The 17063-nt window shown below is 47.3% G+C and overlaps 1 protein-coding gene across 2 annotated transcripts in view; it reads right to left on the reverse strand.

Annotated features, from left to right (window-relative positions):
- VWA8 (von Willebrand factor A domain containing 8) overlaps positions 1–17063 on the reverse strand; it is a 114740-nt gene that overhangs the window by 58348 nt on the left and 39329 nt on the right. For both annotated transcript variants that reach the window (XM_048494282.1, XM_048494281.1), the window contains exons 17-22: positions 15669–15784; positions 14048–14154; positions 12598–12704; positions 3196–3267; positions 1688–1764; positions 206–281 (exon numbers count right to left, since the gene is read on the reverse strand). In XM_048494282.1, the coding sequence (XP_048350239.1) occupies positions 206–281; positions 1688–1764; positions 3196–3267; positions 12598–12704; positions 14048–14154; positions 15669–15784 (555 nt within the window). The remainder of the gene's footprint in view (positions 1–205; positions 282–1687; positions 1765–3195; positions 3268–12597; positions 12705–14047; positions 14155–15668; positions 15785–17063) is intronic.

A 17063-nucleotide genomic window follows, 5' to 3' on the forward strand; every position in this document is an offset into this window, starting at 1 on the left:
AATCCAGTTCTCCAGAAAAGAGTTTGACACTCATGTGGAGGAGTGTGGGGAGTCCACCTGCTCTTGATCACGCTTAAGCAATTTAAGAACTTTTATCGTTGGACTATCATGCTGCCAGCCATGATACAAACTATGTATCAGTATCTGGGTCCATCAACTTACTATACTTTTATTAAAATGTAAGCCCCAATAGCAGGCAACTTACGAGTGGAGAATCCTCATAGACAATGAGACCATCTCTAACAGAAGGCTGCAGTGTAAGACTTTGGACGGTGGTGTCTCTAAGGCCAAACAAAAACACACAGGCTTTATCCAAAAGAAAGTGGAGGAGAAAAAGGATTAAGCACAGGAAGTTCTGTCCAGAGCCAGTTTGAGCTGGAGGGGAGCCTCACTATTTAGAATCATAGAGTTGGAAGAGACCACAAGAGCCATCAAGTCCAACCCCCTGTCATGTATTTCAAACGAGGAAACCTCATATACACCCACAGAAAATCATGTCAGTGACTTTAAGGGAGTGTGGAATACCACCCCCACCCACCACCCCCACCCACCACCACCCTGTCCGAGGTATGTGGGCATTAGGAATTTCTCTCCCAGGCTGGCCCTAGACAAATCTGAAAGCGACTCTGACTGTTCTGTTGTGGAGCTTCTGTTAAACAATGCAGATGTCGTGCTCTTGGAAAAAGTAGCAAAATTTCTTTTACAAGTGACAGAACTCTCTAAGTAATGTATACTGCTATATACAGTCTTCCTGTCTGCGTTTTGAATGTACTCTTGATTTTTATTTCAAAAATGTCTGGCAACACTCTAGAACCTATTTTTAAATGCCAAATAAAGGTTGTTGTTGTTGTAACTCTGCAAGGCAGAAAGGCAGCTAATAAATGTTTTAAGAAAGTAAATAAAACCAAACAATAATATGTTTTAGGGGATGGGCATAGGGGAGGCTGAGTAGCGACCTCACTGGACCAAGGGACTGATTCAGTCCAAGGCAGATTCATGAAGTACCTCCGCCGCCTGTACATGGCAGTCTTGCTTCAAATTTGGCCCTTGAGGCATATTGAGACTGAAAGCCCATTGGGAAGGTACAGTTGCCAATCTCTATGGTGGCCACCAGGTAGATGTAATATCTAGTTTGGCCCATAGCCTCAGGAATGCCACAGCATCCGATGTTGCCAGACCAGCCACTGAGCTCTGCCTCCAGGCTGCTTAAGAGTCACCTGTGGTCTCCAGCCCAAGCAATAAGCAAGCACACACCTGCTCAGTTTAGAGATGGGGGCTAATTCTGCCAGCCATTTGCTGGGTATGCAAGCTTAGAAGGAATGCCAACTTCTTGAAACAATTTTTTTGATATGCAAGACTTGGGGCAATATGGAGTTCTGGAAAAATGAGGGCACCGGTCTTGATGGACATGGATTTCAAACCAGTGTGGTGTAGCAGCTGTGTCAAACTGTCATCTGGGAGATCTGGGTTCAAATCACCACACTGCCATGAAAGCCTGGTGGGTGACCTTGGGCCAGCCACATACCATCAGCCCTACATACCTCACAGGGTTCTTGGGAAGATAAAACGGAGGAGAAAAAGAGCACTGAAGGGGGCTTTGGGTCCCCACTGGGTAGAAAGGCAAAGTACAAGTGAAGAAAACAAACAAACAAACTGAGTCATTTAAAAATGATCAAGCATCTCTTACCTATGCAGCTGTAAATATTCTCTGGGTCTATTCAATAGGTGAAGGAACCTGTCAACAATCTTGTTTTTCCCCACACCCTGCAAAGACAAAGGCCACACTTATCTGTCACTTTAAACTGACAGGTAAGGCTTCAAATGTGTTCACAACCTGGAGCTGGCAACCCAACCACCGAGTGTTTTTAGAAAGTGAGCAGGGTAGGTGGAACTTTCATCCAGAAGGCTTCTGAGTGGCTGTTGGGAGATTTGATTTAAAACACTGTCTTAGCAGCAGCTGCCTTCACCACACAAGAATCTTCACCGCTTGACTGAAGATAAACCGCAGCAACCATTTTATGACGGTGCTCACGACAGAATCCCAGAGGTGCGTAGGGCCAATATGCACTCATAGCTTAGAGTCCGCAGGGAGCACAGGCAGCTGGGCTGTAGGTGGTCTGAAAAGTTTATTAACAGGGGTTGTAACTCAGGGCAGTGCCTGGCCTTCTTCAGGACCCTGAGCTGAGAGAAGACCAGTACCTTCATCTTTAACTTGTTTATCCAGGTTTCATTGAAATAGGCATAGGGTGGCACTGTGACCAAAACAAAAACTTGGCTGTGTAGAACAACATTTGCCAATCTATACTTGATCCCTGTCTCAATCCACTGGGAAATAACATGAAGGCAACTCTACATAAAAAAGACCTGCCTCAAACAAAACCCAGGCAAAGCAAAATGATGCAAAACCAATGGAGGGCAGAAGTGGCTCCCACGGCATTTTTGGCAAAGAAGTTTTATATCATGGAGCCTTCTTTTTTTTCCTGTCCGTTCAAGCTAGTTAACTGCCCCGAAATTCCAAAGCCATGACTCCCTGTTAATTGCCTGTTGTCTCCAGTAGAATCAAACACTGTGCCATTCTGGAAGGGAAGAGGAAAATGCCAGAGGAAACCTACATTTTAATTGGGTTAAGAATAAAATGGGTGGGAGTTAAGACAAACGTGGGTTCCTGGGAGAACCTTACTGCAGGTTCAAGGGCACTGTTGCACTCTTGAATGAGGGAGGGCTGAAGGGCCTGGGCTCCTCTGGATAGAATCGAGCTAAGAAGGTGACACCTGGAATCTGTATCTTTGGCCTGTACCTGTTGCCAAAAGTTTGCAGATAATCTCCTGGCTCTGGGAGGAGGATCTTGTTATTTCGTTTCCCAGCTTGCTATTTTTATTTGATTTACTCTGCACTTGTTTTAATAAACCTTTCAACCTTTGCCAGAGTCTCCTTCGCTTCCATATCGGTACCTGGGTAAGATTACTGCCTTGTTACCAACAAAGCCGCCAGCTATTGTTACAGGGCTGGGAAGAGGCTCCGGTTCCCAACTTTGGGTCAAAAACCTGGGGTTTGCCAAAGGAACTCCTTCATATCCCTTATAAAAATAACCAACAACCGGTGTTCATTTATCCAAGTTGCCTCAGGCATTCAGTGTTCTACAAATTTTATCAAGACATGCAACAAAAAGATGAAACAAAACTCAATTGCTCTCACCTGGTTGCCGACTAACAGAAGGTGCTCTCCAAGCAAGAAGTCTTTGAGCATATCTTCCATCACCATCATATGCTAAAGAGAAACAAAGATGGTTTTGTGGCATTCATTTATACCAAGGCAAGCTGAAACACAACTGATACTGCACTTAACACACATGCAACTTGGTTCAGTGAAGAGCATTAACATTCATTTTTAAGGAAGCTTTAACATAAGTTACACTATAAATTCAAGATAGGTTATATCTTAATATAGGTTTAATATAGGTTACACTGATAAGAACTTTGGGATGGCCGTCCTGGACTGGCTTTCTGTTTGCTTCCAGGACATAGTTGAGTTGTGGTATTGACCTTAAAGCCCGGTATGACTCGGGGCCAACATAGCTTAAGGACTCTCTGCACCCACATGAATCTATCTGCTCACTCCAGTCACCTTCAGAGTCCCGGCTTCAATTGCCTGCAACATCTGAAGCTAGATGGGTGGAAAGGGCTTTTTTGGTCATGGCACCAAAACTCTGAAATTCCCTCCCCAGTGAGATCTATATGTCTCTCTATCACTGTCATCTGCTAGCGGGTTCGGGGTAGTTTGTTTATGAGTTTTTATTTAATTATTTTATAGTTTAAACATAGTTTTTAATTGTTCAAATGTTTTCATTATTTTTCTGTGCACTGCCTTGGGGACCCCCGTCAGGCAGAAAGGCAGCATAAAATGTTTTAATAAGTAAACAATAAATCCTACATCAGAACAATAGGTTTCAATGGTGTTGATTCTCAGCACAGCCGCTTGGCCTTGACTGAATTCCAGGACTCAGGCGATGGGCCAGAAGCGGCAGCTATTACTCTGGTAGAGGCCTTATCTCACAGAAAGAGATGAGAATGCCGTTCCCATGAGAATGGGACTGGGGAAACCGGGAGGGGGATGGGACGGAGAAGCTTATAACCTGTGGTTCTGGCGGGAGACTTCATTCCTGTCACGTCGTGTACGTGAGCTTTCTAAGATGTCTGAATAAACGGTCTTTCAACCAAAAAAGCCTTTTATTTCTGCTCTATGGAATTCCTTACATTGTGACAGGAATCTATCTTCATCTTCCTTCTAAATATCAGTGGACCTCTGGTGTTCCGGCATGCAGAGGTTGAATATTCCTGAAACTGTGGAAGGCACGGTAGCCCCCATAGAGGGTTCTGAACCTTCCCTTCTTGATTTGGAGGAACCAGCGGGAGAACGGGTCTCGCTGGTAACTCTCTCCCGTCCTCGTTTCAACACGAGTCTTCCCTTACTTCGTTGGGATGAGGGACGCGGAAACGATCATGCGGAGTTGCATGAGTCGTTTGGGGCGCTGTCTATGGATCGCGGCGCCTGTGGATCTGGATCTCTACCCGTTTTCGTGTGGATTACAAACCTCAGATGCACCCTGTCTCGGAGGAGATGGGTCTGACCACCTTTCATGCGCGCAACCCAGGAGTCGATTGAACGGTTCCTTGACTCGTATTTCGATGATGCCCCCAAGAATCCACAGTGGCATAGCACCGGGGCTCAAAGATCCCAAGACCGCAGTTGATACCGGGACTTTAGCGGGATCGGGATTGGGAGGGGTTTCGGCCGGCTCCCAACCGGGCCCTTCAGATCCCAGACGTAGTGTAGCTGATGCACAAGAGGCACCCCGTGGAACCGTCGGTGGACTTGAGGTGCTGCTCTCCGATGAGGAGGAATCCGAAGAAAGTCTGACTCCCCATCCGGATTTGTTTCACCTCCCGTCCAAAGAAAACTGGAATGAGGAAGTGGCCCGACCAAGTAGATGCCCAAGAAGCGTGGGCCCGTGAACGCCAGCTATGGGAGGAGGAACGAGAACAGCTGCAAAGCGTGAAAACCTGCAAAGAGACCGTGAACAACAGCGAAAGACATCCAACTCGAACTGGACCGAGCCAAAGACGCTGCTGTAAACGGCAATATATGCAGGATTTATCGATCCATGATAAGGTCCTGGAACACTTTAGAATGGACCTGGAACGCCAACGCCAAGGCATTAAAAGCCATCCAACGCAAAGTGAACTAACTGCAGCCATGCAACGGTGATCTAATTAGCCAAACTGGACCGAGAAAGCGGCCTTGCACGCGCAAGATCAAGATGCCTTGACTCGCAAGGAGAGGGAATTATTGCCTTGGAACAGGAGTTGAAGAAACAGCGGGATAGGATGCCCCGAGTTGGTACCTCCACGCCTTCACCCAAGCGCCCAACACCAATGCCCCTCCTATCGGAGCGACGCTTCTAGGTCCTGCTACTCGGCACCTGTCAGCCTCCCAGGGTCCTGCTTCGCCAAAGAGGGCCAGCGGCGCCAGGCCCCGAGCCTCCACCGATTCCTGCTCTTCCCGCTCCGCCGCCTCAACCCAAGCAACCGCAGTCTCCAGCGGGCTCCAAGGGCCATGGAGAGGGGATACTACAGGCCCCGATCCCTGCCCGCTTTCGACGTGGACCGCTTCTAAACTCCCCTACTTCATCCTGCAACTTCGATGCACATATGGGAGGAGTATGACGACTTTATATCGATCTGAACGCGGAAAAATCACGAGGACATCGGGTCTGTCCTGGATGGGGTGGCTGCTGACTGGTTTGTGACTCTTTTTTGAGCTGCAAGCGGATGATACTCGCGACAGTGGCTGCATTTCTTCAAGCCTTACGGGCCCGCTTCCTAAAGATCCGGACGCTGAAAATGAAGCCATCCTCGGTACCATAAAATCTTATTCAGCAGGGGCAACCGCTCTTTTGCCGAATTTGCTTAACGTGGGTATTCGGCGCGGCACGTTGCTCGACTTCCTCCTGAGTGGCCTGAACGCGATGAAATGTGAATACTTCTCTGATGCCATTGGACATCAAACTTCGAGAAACGGTGTTTCTCATCCGTGATCCCGCGCAAGACTAATAAAGCTTGAATGGATCGAATTGGGATCGCAAAGTAGCGGCTTCGTTTGGATTACGCTTTGCTCGGGCGTCCACGCGAAACCCGCTAATACGCACTCACCTCTGCGACTTCGCAAGCCAAGCCCAGCCGTCTTCTACTGAAACCACCACCTCCTCAAACGCCGTCGACGTTTGGGATTGATGCCTCTATTGCAGAGGTGACCAGGCCATCTGGCTGCCAACTGCCCGAAAAAACAGAAGACCACCGCTCCGACCCCACGCACCTCTGCCAAGCTTCTCACCACGAGGAGATCCGGGTCCTCCTCCAACGGGCTGCGTCTAAAGTTGTTACCGAAGGTGATCCCAGAGGAGGAGGGAAGTGGCGATTTGCCTCCTCTCATCAGCACCCATGGATGTGGGACCCTACTCCAGGGTATCGCGATTGAAGTGAAGGCGAGCGCCCATTACTGTTCAAGCGGTTCTGGCTGCCAACCCTATACACGCTGCATTCTTAAGCCTCAGCCCCTCGTAGAATTCTGGCTGCAGTCCCATTGCTTAATGCGGCCCCAAGTGGCTGAAGAGCTCGGTTTAGACCGAAGTTCCTCTAGCAAAAGCTCCATACCGTTCACACAAATGGGCTGACAGCCGCACTACTCGAGGAGCCGCAGGGCCCGACTCGATTCAAAACGCAACCTGTCGCTTCTTCAAGTTGGTGGCCTTCGACCATTGGGAGAAGATTAGTTTTTATACTTTTGCTCCAGTGGCCAAACATTCCATTGGTCCTGGGCATGCCATGGTTATTGTTACATACAGAACCAAATATTTTCATTTGGAAAGAACGGATTCTAGAATTCACTGATCCCCCATGTGGAGAGTATATGCATTGGGGGGACAACCCACCATCCAATGACACAAAACCCCTGGTTTCTTCCGGTTGTGCAATGTTCAATGACTTTCAATTCCACAGGCATTCCACCAGCTTACCAGGATCTCTAGCCAGGAAGTGTTTCAAGAACAGGAATGTGATCAATTGCCCCCCATAGAGACACTGGATACCAAAGTCATATTATGTTTCGGGCTCCAACTACCCAAGGGTAGAATCATATCGTATGAGCCCCAACTAAGAGAAAGAACTCCGTGCCTTCTTAGATAAAAAAAAACCTTCGTCATGGGATTCACCACGAAGGGCATACCAAACATTCGCAGACGCCGCTCCTGTCCCTATTTGTAAAAGAAAGGATCGGTCTTTAAGACTTTTGTATCGATTAATGAGGATTAAATGCTGTTTCCATGTCCCAACAAATACCACTTTTGCCCTTAATCAAGGACCTCTTTAGATGCATCACTGGGCAAGGGACCCACTTTTACTAAGTTGGACGGTGGAGGGAAGCCTACTACAGAGTCAGGATTGCAGAGAAGGCTACTTAACATTTAACAGCATTTACCACTAAAATTTGGACAGTGCATGAATATTTAATTATGCCATTAGTTCAAGGCTAGGCACCAAGCATTCATGGCCCTCATCAATGAAGTTTTGCATGACTTACTATATAAAGAGTAGTTGTGTACTTAGGACGATGTTTTAATTTATTCACAAACCATGGAGGAGCATGAGGCTTTGGTTCGGGAAGTATTGCAACGCTTACTCAACAACTCCCTCTTCGCGAAACTGTCTAAGGTGCTGTTTCTCATCAATCCTCCATAGACTATTTAGGCTACAGGATCTCATCTGAGGGGTTTAAAATGGATCCTCGCGAAGATTGACGAAGTCCCTCCAATGGCCTGCCCCCACCAACAACGAGGAAGAGCTCCAATCCTTCCTAGGATTTTGCTAATTTTTATCGTTGATTTTTATACCCCAATTTGCTGAACTAACCCTTCCACTCACAGACCTCTTAATGACTAAGGGTAAAGACTCACGAGGCTGCCAAGCCCGAGCTCCCCTCCCTTTGGTCTCCAGGAATGTCAAACAGCCTTCCAGCTTTTGAAATGCGGCTTTCACTCATCGAGCCTGTCTTAAAACACCCCAATTCCAGACCTTCAACTTCGCGTGGTTCACGTGGATGCTTCGACAAGGCTTTGGCTTAGCCCCGTTGCAGAGAAATAAAGATGGTAGGTTTGTTCCGTGTGCTTATTTATGCAAAAAAAATTCTCGGCTCAGGAACTCAACTGGACCGAAGATAAAGAGACTGCTGCCATCAAGGTAGCGCTTTCCACTTACGCCAATTGGCTTGAGGGGGGCTAAACACTCTTCCAGGTTTGGTCGACGCACAAGAACTTGGCTGCCGCTCTCCACCCCCCCCTCAGAATGTCCGCTAAAACAACTACGTTGGGCAATGATTTCTCCCCGCTTTTCTTTTCACTGTCCATTTTTTTTCCGAAAACCAATAAACTGGCTGATGCGCTGTCGCTACTCCGAGAGGTGGAGCTGCTTCACCGAGACATCCACAAGCACTGTTCTCTCCCACTCAACTAGGGCTGGCGATGCCACCGAGTCGCCAGACATCCGGGCCTCCTCCATCGCCTCGCTCCCAGCCTGGTCTCCCCTTCCTGCGGGAACTTCGAGGAGGCGCCGGTCTTCGAGCCACCGCGGCGGAGGAAGGCACTCCCAGCTGCTTGGTGAATGGTGTTTGGGCGAGCGGACAGCTGGATAACGCGACTCCCCGCCGTAGCAGGTTCTCGGCTTCTGTCATGATGCCCTCACGGCTGGACATTTTGGCTTTCAAGACACTGCATTTAGCCCACCGGCCAATTTCTGGTGGCGCTAAAATGGCAAAGACATTGAGGCTTATATCAAGGGGTGCTTTCGGTTTGCAGCGGAGGCCAACCATATTCCAGGAAAGCCCCATGGACTGTTAAAACCTCTCCCGCTGCCTCCTCGTCTCCTGGGAAGTTATCTCAATGGATTTTTATTACTGGATTTACCAGAGAGCCAAGGAAACACAGTCTTGTTGGTGGTGGTGGACCTATTCTCCAAACAAGCCCATTTTCATCCCCTGCACTGCCTCCATTCCCTCCGCCTCCTAAATTGGCACGACTGTTCATTCAACATATATATCAGTCTTACACCTCCCCTCAAGGTGGTTGTCCGACCGCTGGCCTCAATTCATTTCCAAAATTTTGGAAAGCTTTCCTGGGCTTATTGAGGGCCACCTCGCCGTTGCCGCCTCTACCATCGCCTTCAAAGTGACGGTGAGAGTCGGAGAGAGAATCCAACAAGAACTCTCAACAGTATTTACGCTTGTTACACCAACTATCACCAAGACTAACTGGTCGCGATGACTCCGCTTGCAGAATAATAGCCTACAACAATGCCGCTCATAGCAGTATGCGCCAAAAAACCCCTTCGAATTACTGTGTCTGGTCAGCGGCTCCTTCCCCATTGCCCTTAACTACCAGCGAGGCTTGCATCCTCCAGAATTCCGTTAAATGGATTTCATCTCTGGTTGAGGGGTGGAAAAACGGTTCAGACTGCTTTTGCAACAAGCCAAAGATTCCCAAAAAGTTCCATAGCCCGGATAAACTTATCGCTCTGACTTTCATATGCGTGTTGGGGCTTGGGCCCATTTGTCTACTTAAAACCCTCAGAGACGCATACATAAATTCTCAAAACTGGGCAAAAAAAGTTGCGCGGGACCTTTTAGAATTACGAAAGTGATTAATGATGTTGTTACTGCCCTCGTTAGATTTTGCCTAATTCTTTAAGTAATATCCATCCTGTCTTTTCATTCCAGCTATGCTCAAAGGAGGCTCCCGCTTCCGATGCCTGGCAGCCGCGACTCTCGAGGAGATACTCACCGACTATGCGCAATTGATGGCCACAAGCATTATGAAATTGACGCCATCACTGACTCGCTTTAATCGCTAATCGCTTGCAATACTTGGTTTCTTTTGGGTAGTATTCCTCTGGAGTATAATCTACCGGGTGTATTCAGAAAAAATATTGACGCCTCCCTCCTTATTTCTGCTTTCCATCGCACCTTCCCACAAACCAGAGGGGAGAAGTTTTTCTTAGGGGAGGCAGAGTGTAAAGGTTTCAATGGTGTTGATTCGCAGCAGCCAGCTTTTGGCCTTGACTGAATTCCAGGACTCGGCGATGGGCCAGAAGCAGCAGCTATTACTCTGTTAGAGGCCTTATCTCCCCGAAAGAGACGAGAATGCCATCCCCATGAGAATGGGACTGGGGAAACCGGGAGGGGGATGGGACGGATAAGCTTATCACCTGTCGTTCTGGCGGCAGACTTCATTCCTGCCACGTCACCGTTAATGCACGAGCTTCTAAGATGTCTGAATAAACGGTCTTTCAACCAAAAAAGCCTTTTATTTCTGCTCTATGGAATTCCTTACAGTTCCATAGCTCAGTATTGCAGGCTGGAACCAAATAACCACCAGTGAAGGAACAGAAGAGTCTGAACAGCGCAAGAGGCAGATTCCACCACAATTCTGATTCAGGATAGTCAGATTCTGCCAGCTTCATCCATAGGGATGTTGATTTCTATTTAACTATTCACTGATCTCTCACTGGAATCTTATCATCACTGATGAGCAGAACTCAAGGAGAAGAGAGGACAAAGCTCTTCCCCATCTTTTATTTTTCAGCAACTACACATACTGGATGGAGGCAGTGAGGATTTCAAGGTGCACAACAGCCGCCTGGTAGGAATGACAACTTGAAACTAGGAAACTCGTATTAAAATTCAGAGGGGCTCTGCAGAAAATATACTCATACAATCTAGAGACTCTTTCCCCAGAAAAGACCCTTTAAAAGTTCTAAAATCTAGACTCTGATCTTTGGGACCACATCTCCCCATATTATCCTTGGAAGACACTTCGTTTTGTCTGGAGGTAACCATCTGGTGGTCCCTGACACAGTTACTGAACCCTAGACAGACTTAGCAGAGTTTGGAAAAGAATACTCTCCATACAAGATGTTCTCTCCATAAGAAGGTTTTTACTTTAGCAGTTGCAAGGTTACACAAGTCTATTCTATACAAGACTATCAGACTACACAGAACTCTTCAGCAATAACAAAGTTCAACACACACATAACTTAACTCAGTCTCTGTATTTCTATCTCAACTTAGCATTGTATATACAATGCATACATCCAGCTGGACACTTTTCCCCGCCCAGGCAACAGCCTCTCATTGGTCTAGAGTTACAGTTGAACTAACCAATCATGTTAAAGGTTAACTGCTCCTTCGCCCCCTAGACTGACTGTCTCCGGCCTTTGGGTTTGGCAAACTTCTGCTAACTTCGAAGATGACCTTTTTGTGAACCTTTACTCTCTTTTTTATATATCATGACAAGACTCTCCACTAGAGGGTCTCTCACATGGTACTTCTCAAAGAAAGACGGCTGCTCTCCCTCAGGAAGCTCCAGTCCCCTCTCTCTATAACTCCCCATGCCCAGGAGCTTTCCTGTTCCATATCTGGATGGGTTCTCCTCAGAGAAAACTACCAAGCTACTGGTGTAATTAATCACTGTTACTGTTTTATGGTTAACACCAGGACCTTAGCATAGATTCCCTAACTTAAATCTGTCCTTCCAGGTCCTTAATCACAGTAGCACCGCTCGCTTTGAACTGGCCCTCAGTTACCAGAGAACAGAGCTACCGGAGCTACTGTTCACTCTCGCTCAGTTTAGTTCTCCCCTCAGAACTGCCTGTCCTTTGGCTATAGAATGCTGTGCAGATCTCTCAGCCAATCACATAGCAACAGAAAGGCACTAAGGTAGCCTTAAATCATATTGTCCACATCTCCTCTGCCTTCCCAGACTGGAGGGACAATGATCAGAGAAGTGCTCCTCAAGAAACTGAGCCAGATCCCCAGGAGAGAACACGTGCAAGCACACATGCCACACATAGGCCGAAACAGAAAACAGAGGCACACAGACCTGGAAGTCAGCTGGGAGAGGGGGAGACCCGCCCCCCTAACCACGAGCCACACATTACGTGGCAAAGGATCACATGCGGCAATCAAGCTGCAGTTGGGCCACCCCTGACATATACTGAGCTCCTGAGATTCAGGAATACTTCCTGTTAAAAAAAAACGTTCATGGTAATGGGAAGTGATATGCCTAGAAAGAAACTGCCATTTGCTGTGCTGTCTGAATTGGGATACTTCCAACAAACTTCCAACAAACACCCTTGCCAACAAACTAAAATTTAAAAACTAAACTAATTTTTTAAAACAAAAGTAAGGCAGAGCTTAGTATCCAAGCTTGCAGTCAAGATCTTTGAAATTAGTTAACAAGCTAGCACAGGAGTGGGAACCTCACTCAGATGTTCGGACCTACAATACTCATCAGCTCTCACCAGCATGGCCAATTGGCCATGCTGATAGAGGCTGATGGGAATTGTAGTTCCTGAACTGAGAGGTTCCCTACCCCCCTGAGCCTACAAGCAGATGGTAATAATGTTCCAGTTTTTAGAAACAGCTTTATTAATAGTCACCTTTTTATGATGAAAAACTAGGCTGCCGACTGCTCTGGAAGAGGCCGCCACTTACTTGTGTGTTTTCATAGAAGAGAACATCAGGCACCTTCATTCTTTCACTGGGGTTGTGAACTGGGATGGTGGCGCCACCAATCCTCAGGATTCCAGAGCTGATTTCACCTGCATGTTTCATATACATTGAGCAGAATTCATTTGTGCACAGTTAGGCATACCATAGTTAATGATGCAGTAGGTATCTTTTTGTTTCAGTAAGGTCAGAGTCATTGCATCGGTGTCAAACTCTTGGCCCTCCAGATGTTATGGACTACAGTTCCCATCATCCCCTGCCAGCATCATGCCTTCCCAGACTGCAGGGACAATGATCAGAGAAGTGCTCCTCAAGAAACTGAGCCCCCAGGGGATGGGGCGGTTTATAAATCGAAACAATAAATAAAATAAATAAATAAATAACGTCTGGAGGGCCAAGAGTTTGACACCTGCGCATTAAGAGTGTGGAAGGTTCTGAGTTCAGTTTCAGCAACACTTCTTAAAGGACTCAGACAGGGAGTGGCAAGGGGCTCTGCCCAGAGAACAAGCTACCAGACATTACATAGATGGACCAATGGTGGGTCCTTGTATGAAGTTTGCAAAGAACTGACGAAAACTGCTTGTAGAGTAAGTGCTGAATAACATGTCAAAACATCATGCTAGTGAAGTCTTTTTCACATGTTATAGGGGGCAGTATAAGAGCATGCAGCAGAATGTAATTGGAGCTAGAGGCTAAAGGGTCAAGATGGCACCCTGATCAAGGCCATGAGGTCTCAACAGCTGCATCACATTCCAAAGCTACCTTCCTTTTCTATTGTGGGGAACAGGAAGGGGAAAAAAAACAAAATTAGGAGGTGCCCCCCCTCCCCCCCCCCCGCTTCCACCCCCTCGCTTACAGACCCATTTCTCTTCCTCTGTTGTCCGCTACTTGAAAGACTAGTTCCTCACCAGGAAATTAAAAAGGAATCAGAGACACCAAAAGACATTAACAGGAAATTACTGCCTCGGAAGATACGAGAGATGCATCGGGTACTGGAAAAGGAAGGAGGCAACTTTCTGGCAGGCCACTTTGAGTGGGAGTCATCTTGGCCCACCATCATCACCCTCACAAGCCTCTTCAAAATAGATCACAGGCAAAGATGCATTGTATGGAAGAAACTGGAGATGTATCCCTGAGAGAGCGACTGACTCTTGAAACAGTCGTACCCCAAAAATCTCAGGCGCTGCTTCTGGTTCTGAGCCTAACTGGGTGTGGCCTCTACATACAAGCTCCCCTTCCTTCTGCACCACCGTTCCGGTAAGCCTGACTGCTTTTGAACAGTGGACAATTAAGTATCATTTTCCCTTCAGATTGTGACAGCAGTAAACCCTCAGCATGCAAAACCTTCATGACAGGAATGCTAGCAGAGAACTGGATCGTATCCAATTATTGTGTTAACTTTTACAGGAGAAGGGGGGAAATTATACCAGCTTACAGCTCAAATCCTTTTCATCATTTTTTCCAGTATCAGCAGGGCTTGCGTGAATTCCACAGTCCAGCAGATTTTTATGTAAAGCAGATGCGGCGAGGTTGGGTAAAAACCTAATGGGGGGAAGGGGGGAGATGCAAATGTGGTAATTTCAGAAAAACAATTCTGCCATGTTTTACAGTCAGAAACTGTATAGGCTACAGTATTTTTAGCTTCCTAATATAACTGGCATCAGGACTTCTACAATAAATCCCAGCCTCACAAATTCAGAATATAAAACACAAGTAATTTGCAAGCCAATTCTGTGCATCCTTGCTCAAAGGTGTCACACAGCAAAGTACCTCTCTTCATAAGAGGACACGAATGTATTTACTCAGGCCTAAATGCTGTAGAGGGAGGACGCCTGGGGAGCAGGTACCATATATACTCACGTATAAACCGAGTTTTTCAGCCCTGTTTTAAGGCTGAAAAATGCCCCCTCGGCTTATACACAAGTCACTGCTTACTAGCCAGCTCTTCAGGCCTCTGCCGAGGCTGGAGGCGTGGCCTGGGAGGACCTCCCTGCGGCTGCACAAGCCACTTGTTGCTGCCCTCCTGGAAGGGTGGAGGGAGAACCCCGATGTCACTGCCCAAATAAGGAGCTCCCTCTGCCTGCCAGCTGGCTGGGCTTCCTCAAACTCAACGGGGAGGCAGAGGGAGCTCCTTATTTGGGCAGTGACTGATGTCACTGCCCAACAGTGAGCCTTCCCCTGCCTCCTGTGGCTGGGTTTGAGGAGTTTCAGCCAGCAGTAGAAGCCTTATTTCAAGCAGTGACTGATGTCACTGCGCCCAGGAGCTCCTCTACCAGGCTGAAGCCAACTTTCTAAGCGGCTCTTTATTTGAACATTGGGGAGTCACTGCCCAAATAAGGAGCTCCCTCTGCCTCCCGGCAAGTCAATAAGTTTTCCCAAGTTTTGGCAGTAAAATTAGGTGCCTCAGCTTATACACGGGTCAACTTATACACGAGTATATATGATAATTCACACAATTCATACAAGCTGGGGGTAGCAAAAGGAAGATGGTAATATCCTCTCCCAGCTGAGCAAGTCAGAGGTTACCCTTGTGAAGAGTTACTTCAGGATAAACTCATTACAGTAGGCTAATGCTGTGCTATTCAGTTAGGCTCTTAATTAGAAGGTTGAGCTTTGAAAACCGAGTTTCCAGTCTACTTGCTGTCTGAGATGTGTTTTATGTAACTTACTTCAGGCTGCTAAATGTTTTATACTGTTTTTAATTATTGAGTTTTAAATGGCTGTTATTTTTTTAAAACGAGACTCACGTGGATTTCATTCTATCATGTTTTGGGTTCTAAACCACCTCAAGCAGGTTCTGTGAAGAGGCAGGTCACATAACCAGCTGCCCTCCTCACACGCTGCATTCTTGCTCTTTAAAGGTACCAGTCGGGCTTTCAAGGCAGCGTATGCAGATTCCACTCAGCCTGGCCCTTCTCTTGTAAGAGGCAGCAGCAATGGAAACTACCTAGCTTATCTGAAGTCAGCTGGTGCACACACTGAAGAACAAAGGGAGAAACCCCCTGACCTGATCTGACCTGACCAACTTTAAAAGCAACAATACTATAAATACATACCTAGAAAGACAAGCTTTATTTATTGCATGATAGAGGCTCTCATCTGGATAATGAGACAGTCGCTGACAAATTCTCAGGAGCTGCCGTGTGGACAAGGATGATGCCAACGACTGAGCCTGTGCAGAATGGAAATAATGTCATTCAGTATCCCTTCATCGATCGCGTAGGAGAGAAACAGATTTACATTAGATTTGTTTCTTCCACCAAGATGTGCTCCTGATAAATCTAAAACTTGACAACAGATTGGGCCAGACAAAACCAGACTGCACTTATCTGTAACTATTGTTTGTTGAGTGGTCATCTGTGCAGCCACACGTGGGTTACTGCACACATGCAAGCCTGCTGTGCAGAGATGCTGAAGTTGGAGAACTGAAGAGAATGCTCCTTTCCCCCTTCTCCTTCCCAATTTTCCCACCATTTCTGGCATAAAATGAGAGGAAGAGCTCCTTTCCTTCAGCTCCTCACCTTTGCCACTGTAGAGAGTGAACTTGATCGCAATAGCAGGGCAGGAGGGAGGGATGGCTGCACAGGGGACCACTCGATGAGCAACAGTTACAGATAAGTGCAGTCCTATTTTCATAATCGTGGCACCTGTATCGTCCCATGTGGGAGAGTCATGAGCTGACCTACCAAGTCTTGGGAGGGGCATGGGAGCTCCTAGGCAAAAACTGACTGGAGTTCTGCCTTTCTGACTGCATGGAGTAGCATTTGGAGTAGAATTTGGCAAAAGAGAAAGAGGAGGACAAGGTCGCCACCGTGCATCTCTCTTTGACTGGGAGGACTCACCTGCCTACTGTTGAGGTTGACTGTGCCCAGGTACAGTGGGCATGGAAGTGTAATGGCCAACTTGTGCAAGCTGAGGGCACAGCCAGGTACAGGAGACAATCCATCTAGAAATGGATGTGTGGAGAGTCTAAAGCCTCTGAGTAGGAGATAAATCAATTACTGTTCTTTTGGAAACTTCTGCTTTAGTCTGTGAGTTGGGGGCTGGGGACAAAGAGATGGCCTCATCACAGCTGGTAGCAGGAAGGAGAGCCCTGAGGCAAAGACTCTGAGCATGGAGAATTGGGGGCATCATGGAGTAGCAGAACCAGAGGTGAAACGGGAGGGCTGGGAGCAAAGCGCTGGGGCTGCTGGAGGCTGGGCCTGCAACTCACTGGGAAATGCTGAGGAAAGAGTTCACCTGGCATCCAGCACTACAGAAAGAGCGGAACTCAAGGGAAGTGTCAGTCTTAGGGAGGACACAAGCAGGTAACATGAAGAGAGGCTGGATAAATTAGAGAGGAACTCTGTGGGAAGACAGAGCAACATAAAGTTCTGGGGCAAAGACCTCCAAAGGCCAGAAAGAAAGGACACAGGCCTGAGGATAAACTCGGGGTGGGTGGGCAGGACTGA

This window comes from Sphaerodactylus townsendi, linkage group LG04 (genome assembly GCF_021028975.2).
Source record: "Sphaerodactylus townsendi isolate TG3544 linkage group LG04, MPM_Stown_v2.3, whole genome shotgun sequence".
Taxonomy (NCBI): domain Eukaryota; kingdom Metazoa; phylum Chordata; class Lepidosauria; order Squamata; family Sphaerodactylidae; genus Sphaerodactylus; species Sphaerodactylus townsendi.